General features: G+C 49.3%; 1 protein-coding gene across 1 annotated transcript; it reads right to left on the reverse strand.

The window, feature by feature from the left end:
• Positions 1-1143: 1143 nt before the first annotated feature.
• LOC122923734 (lymphocyte antigen 6E-like) lies at positions 1144-5082 on the reverse strand. Its single transcript, XM_044274584.1, has 3 exons — positions 4674-5082; positions 3286-3405; positions 1144-1688 (listed from the first exon to the last, which is right to left on the reverse strand). The coding sequence occupies exons 1-3, from the start codon at positions 4723-4725 to the stop codon at positions 1480-1482; spliced, it is 381 nt and encodes a 126-aa protein (XP_044130519.1). The 5' UTR covers positions 4726-5082; the 3' UTR covers positions 1144-1479.
• Between the last annotated feature and the right edge of the window lie 1598 nt (positions 5083-6680).

A 6680-nucleotide genomic window follows, 5' to 3' on the forward strand; every position in this document is an offset into this window, starting at 1 on the left:
GAAGAGCAACCCCAAAGTAATAGCTGAAGAGCAACCCCAAAGTAATAGCTGAAGAGCAACCCCAAAGTAATAGTTGAAGAGCAGGCATGGCCAACCTGCGGCTCTCCAGCTGTTGTAAAACTACAACTCCCACCATGCCCTGCTGTAGGCTGATACCTTTAGGTAGTCTAGGTATGCTGGGAGTTGTAGTTTTGCAACAGCTGGAGAGCCTCAGGTTGGCCATCCCTGCTGAAGAGCAACCCCGAAGTAAAGGCTGAAGAGCAACCCCGAAGTAATGGCTGAAGAGCAACCCCGAAGTAATGGCTGAAGAGCAACCCCGAAGTAATGGCTGAAGAGCAACCCCGAAGTAATGGCTGAAGAGCAACCCTAAAGTAATGGCTGAAGAGCAACCCCGAAGTAATGGCTGAAGAGCAACCCCGAAGTAATGGCTGAAGAGCAACCCCGAAGTAATGGCTGAAGAGCAACCCCGAAGTAATGGCTGAAGAGCAACCCCGAAGTAATGGCTGAAGAGCAACCCCGAAGTAATGGCTGAAGAGCAACCCCGAAGTAATGGCTGAAGAGCAACCCCGAAGTAATGGCTGAAGAGCAACCCCGAAGTAATGGCTGAAGAGCAACCCCGAAGTAATGGCTGAAGAGCTACCCAGAAGTAATAGCTGAAGAGCAACCATGAAGGAAAAGCTGAGGAGCAACCATGAAGTAAAGACTAAAGAGCAATCCTGAAGTAAAGGCTAAGGAGCACACCTGAAGTAAAGGCTAAGGAGCACACCTGAAGTAAAGGCTAAGGAGCACACCTGAAGTAATGGGGGTGCACAACCTTTTCTGGTCTGAAAGCCACATTGTCAACCTGCACCCCTCCCAATGACCATGGTAAAACTTAAAGCAGTATTCTTGTCTGAGACAATGATGGCATTTTTCAATGATTGGCAGTCACAAGAGTGAATCCAGGAGTCTGTTACCGATCGCCTGCCCCCCCCCCCCCCTCCAGACAGGACACAAGACCACCACATCTCTGTAGCCTTTTCTCATTCAAAATGTTTATTGTTTTCAGAAAAAGTATTGACAAGGTTACAGAGTGAATACAAGATCCTTATTAGTGCATGTGGAATACATAAGGCACCGATAGTTTTTGCAATACAATAGGGAGCCGGTCCCAATAACAGTAATAACCGCAAAAGAGGAGTGGTAGCAAAAAGAAAAAATTCAACAATTACAAGGGACGAAAAAACAAGACACGGACAAGAGAGAGAGAGACGACAAGGGAGAAAGAAGGGGAGGAAAGGAGGGAACCTTATACAGACACTTGCTACAGACACGCTTCCCGGAATTCGGCAGAAGTGCGAAACAGCTCCCAGGGGCTCCATACTTTAGTAAAACGAGCAACATCTGGAGCGGCGACACAGATCAGGTCCTCCATTCTTTGGTCTCTGTAGCCTTTTATTACAAGCTAGATTTAGTTTTTTTTTTTATAAAATCTGAAAATCACATGGAGGAGCTTCTGAGGAGAACCCCGATGGCGGCCAGGGCTGCGGCGAGGACGGTGTAGGTGGCCTTGATGCTGCTGGTTCCGCTGGTGTTGCACAGGTCGGTGTTGCAGCAGGACACTTTTGTTGAGACCACAACAGCGTTAATTCCGGTTTCATTACAGACTGCGGTACAAGTCTTAGTAATGGAGGCGATAGAGAGACTCCCTACAGGAGGGGAGAGAAGACAATCAGGAGATGACCACAGAACGGAGGTCTCTACTGTAAGAGCGGTCACACTGTGGGGGTCTCTACTGTAAGAGCGGTCACACTGTGGGGGTCTCTACTGTAAGAGCGGTCACACTGTGGGGGTCTCTACTGTAAGAGCGGTCACACTGTGGGGGTCTCTACTGTAAGAGCGGTCACACTGTGGGGGTCTCTACTGTAAGAGCGGTCACACTGTGGGGGTCTCTACTGTAAGAGCGGTCACACTGTGGAGGTCTCTACTGTAAGAGCGGTCACACTGTGGAGGTCTCTACTGTAAGAGAGGTCACACTGTGGAGGTCTGTACTGTAAGAACGGTCACACTGTGGAGGTCTGTACTGTAAGAGAGGTCACACTGTGGAGGTCTGTACTGTAAGAGAGGTCACACTGTGGAGGTCTGTACTGTAAGAACGGTCACACTGTGGAGGTCTCTGCTGTAAGAGCGGTCACACTGTGGAGGTCTCTGCTGTAAGAGCGGTCACACTGTGGAGGTCTCTACTGTAAGAGCGGTCACACTATGGAGGTCTGTACTGTAAGAGCGGTCACACTATGGAGGTCTGTACTGTAAGAGCAGTCACACTATGGAGGTCTGTACTGTAAGAGCAGTCACACTATGGAGGTCTGTACTGTAAGAGCAGTCACACTATGGAGGTCTGTACTGTAAGAGCAGTCACACTATGGAGGTCTGTACTGTAAGAGCAGTCACACTATGGAGGTCTCTTTTATACAGACTGTCACAATTAATTGAATTTGGTAAAAAAAAATATATAAATCGGGAGCAGAACATTTAGTAAAAATTGTAAGTTACTGCAAGAAAACTGCAATATCAATGATATCTGATGGCACTCTGTCTGTCTCTTCCTCTCCCTGTCTCTTCCTCTTTCTCTGTATCTCTTCCTGTTCACCCTCTATTAGCTATGCTTTCACCCTCTGTCTCTCTTTCTCTTCTTCCATTTCTCTGTCTTTATATCTCTCTCCCTCTGTCTCTCTCGCTTTTCCTATCTTTTTCCTTCTCTCTCTCCCTCTTTCTGTCTATACCTCTCTCTATCTCTCCCTCCTTCTCGCTCTGTTCCTCTCCCTTTTCCTCTCTCTCTTTTTTTTTCTCTCTCTCTATATCCCTCCCTCTTTCTCACTATCCCTCTCTTTGTCTCACTCTCTCTATCTGTCTCTTTTTCCCTCCCTCTTTGCCTCCAACTCTCTCTTCTACCATCTCTCTCTTTCTCCTATTCTCCTTTCTTGCTCTCTTTCCCTCTCCTTTTTCCTCTCACCCTCTCTCTCTTTGTCACCCTCTGTTACTCTCTGTCTCTCTCGCTGTCCCTCTCTCTGCCTCTGTCTATCCCTCTCTCTTTCTGTCTCTCTCTTTCTGACCCTCCCTCTGTCCCTCTCCCTCTCTCTTCCCCTCTCTCCCTCTGTATCTTTGGCCCTCTCTTACTCCCTCTGTCTCTCTCCCTCTATCTCTGCCCCTGTCTCTCTGTCTCTCCGTCCCTCCCTCTGTCTCTGCACTCTTCCCGGTCGCAGCCCCCTGGAGGGTGTACTGTGGACCCCAGATTGCGGCACTCACCGATTCCGCCGGACACCACGGAGGTCATGCAGCTGGTGTCCGTGGCGCTGCAGTTGGTCGCCGTCATGCAGTTGCTGTTGCTGCTCTGAGATGCGCACGTGTAACAGGTCAAGGAGTAAACTGCAAGAGACAAGCAGGACGGCATAAAGTATCCATGGAGGCTGGGAACTACAACCCCCAGCATGCTCTCTCAACCCTTGCAGAACCTGGAACAGGTGTGGCCCTTGGGGCCCTGCCAGGATGAAAAGGTTGCAATAAAAAGAATAGAGACACGTTCACAAGTCACATGATAGTTATATCTCTTTCTGGGAAAGCTGGGTGACAGTCGGTGACCCTGGCAGCTCCCCCAGGGGTCGTCACCCAGCTCTGCCAGGGGTCGTCACCCAGCTCTGCCAGGGGTCGTCACCCAGCTCTGCCAGGGCTCGTCACCGATCTTGATGTCACTTCCTCTTTAGATCAATATAAAAAAAAATACATAAAAAGCTATTTAAAAATGGCACGAAAAAGTGCAACACATGTGGACACAAGTTTTCAAGCAAGGTCAAAAACAGCAAAAATAAATAAATATCTGTGAGACAAAAACACCAGACCTGGAGCACGTCGTGGTTGCGACCCAAAAAAACATCCACAAGTGAAGAAAAATAGCACAAAAAAAATGCATTTTTGAATTGAATTTAGCATTCCCCATATATTAGTAGCCGACATCTAATGTTGATTTTTTGCCTAAATCACTGCAAAAAGCACCCCTTAAAATACCCCAAAGAAGCTGCCTTGACACAAAAATTGTTTTTTTTTTTGTGTTTCATATGACTTTTTTAACCCAACACTTCAAGATGCTGCATTAAAAACACCACTAATAATAAGACGCTTCAGTAAACATCTGGAGTTGCCGCATTTCCCACTAAAAAATGCACAAAAACCTCATGTAAAATAACACATCAAAATATGAGGCCTCCTGCACACGACCGTTTGGGTTTTCCAGTCCACAAAATACGGATGCGGTCCGGGTGCATCCTAAAATTTTCACTGGGCCTTTTGTAAAAAAACAAAATGGACAAGAATCCGAAAAGTTCTATCATTTACAGCCCAGCTGCAGAAAATGCGGACAGCACACGGATTTTTGGCGGACGTGGCCGCGTGCACGAGGCCTTATATTTTGGGGGCGCTATCTCCCCTTGCGAAGAGCATCTTAATCGGTGTCAGGAGGCGTACAGGCCATATATACTTCTCTGAAACTCTGTGAGAAGGGATGCAAAGTTCTACTGAGCCATTATACCCTGAAGGTAACATCAGTGATGTCATCATTGCCCCATCATGTAATGTAGTGACCCATGCAGGTCTGAACCTAGGACTCTGGACTCAGAGTCTTAAAGGGGCCGCGCACTTACCTGCACCAGTGCAGAGAGCAGCGACCAGGAGGAGGCTTGTGTAGGCGGCCATGGCTGTGAGGCGGCGGAGGTTACAGGTAACTGCAGACACGTCTCAGCTGCTCCTTATATACGGTGTCCAGACCTGTAATTAGTGGTCAGTTTGCTGCAGCTTGTTGTGGTTACCCTATTGTAGTTGCCGTAGTAGCACAAGTCTGACTGGACACCAGTGACCACTGGGCTGTATTCACACAATAGGACGTCCCGGGGGGGGCTGATGTACGAGGTGTCGGCACGTGATGTGTACAGTCCGCAGCCACAGGATGATGTCCGTCCGCTGTATCATGGAAATCGTCACATAAAGTTTACTTTGTTTTCTATTTTGTTACAATGTTACAGTAATAATAGAACAATGTATCTATAGCATCGCCCGTGTCCTGACCGCCCTGCAGAGACCGGAGGGGGGGGGGGGGCACTTTGGCCTCTCATTCGGTATTTTCCACTAGTTCTGTGCGCGTCTCCTGATCCCCCCGAGCACTGACTCCTCCAGAGGACACGTTCATGTGTTTGCACGGCGGCTTTAGTCCGGCCGATCATCGGTATATTAGCCGGGTTGTGGCCGGATCTCCACCGCTCCCCATTATGGTTAAGACATTCAGGCAGCGTCCGACCATGCTGGGTCCACAAGCTCCAGCAGGCGGTACCGGATCTCTGAACGCTAGTGTGAAACTAAAAATACTGACCAAAGCCTTCCGGCTTGTCCTCTAGACCAGTGTTTCCCAACCAGTGTGCCTCCAGCTGTTGCAAAACTACAACTCCCAGCATGCCCGGACAGTCTTTGGTCGTTTTGCAACAGCTGTAGGCACACTGGTTGGTAAACACTGCTCTAGACTCCTCCTGACACCTTCTTACATTTCCAGAATCCTTTTGACTCCTCTAGAGGCCTCCTGACAACTTTATATACCTTCTGAGTCTGACATGACACCTGACTTACTTCGCTAGAGTCTTCCTGACACTAACTAAACCCTCCAAAGTCCTCCTGACACCCAATGACTCCTCCATAGATCGCCTGACACCCTCTGACTCTTCATGACTGCTCTATAGTCCTCCTGACAGCCCCCCAACTACTCCACCTTTTTGATAACATCGACTGATAAGGATGATGGTGGTGATGATGAGGGCAGGCTTGGACTGGGCCACAGGGGAGCAGGTGTATCCCCTAGTAAGCCCCTCAGGCGGAGTGGCCCCTCAGCCCCCACCCAGAGCACCAGTGCTGCGTGGCACATTACAGTCTACCCTACATACAGACAGGCAGCAGACGGACTCGGCATCCATATTATAAACAGGTAGATTATACACAGTCGAGTCCCATTATCATGACCACCAGATAATATCCACAGTGACCGCCGTGTGCAGCACAGACAGCAGCTAGACGGGCCGGAGTGACTCCATAAGGTCCTGGTCGGTTGTCACAGGTTTTTGGAGCCATGCTGACTGCAGTGCATCCCACAGCTGCTGACTCAGCAAAGAAGACGACCCTCTACAATCAGGGGAGTCCAATCCAGATACTGCCTGGAAAATGTAAAGCCTTTTCTGCCGACACAAGGTCATAGAGGAGCAGTGACCGTCTGTGTGCTCCGGAACCCAATACCCGGTATAGGGTTCTCTGAAGCCCCTGGTTCATTTTTTAGGTGAGTCACACCTTATAAAACCACTGAGGAATATGTGTGCAGAAACAGTCCAAGGTAAAGACTAGGCAGCAGGCTACCGACGGGGCCCCCAGGACAGAAATAGTCCAAGATAAGGACTAGGCAGCAGGTTACTGACGGGGCCCCCAGGACAGAAACAGTCCAAGGCAAGGACTAGGCAGCAGGCTACTGACGGGGCCCCCAGGACAGAAATAGTCAGAGGTAAGGACTAGGCAGAAGGCTACTGACGGGCAACCGGGACAGAAACAGTCCAAGGCAAGGACTAGACAGGCAGCTACTGATGGGGCCCCCAGGACAGAAATAGTCAGAGGTAAGGACT

Source organism: Bufo gargarizans, unplaced genomic scaffold, assembly GCF_014858855.1.
Source record: "Bufo gargarizans isolate SCDJY-AF-19 unplaced genomic scaffold, ASM1485885v1 original_scaffold_1838_pilon, whole genome shotgun sequence".
Classification (NCBI taxonomy): Eukaryota; Metazoa; Chordata; class Amphibia; order Anura; family Bufonidae; genus Bufo; species Bufo gargarizans.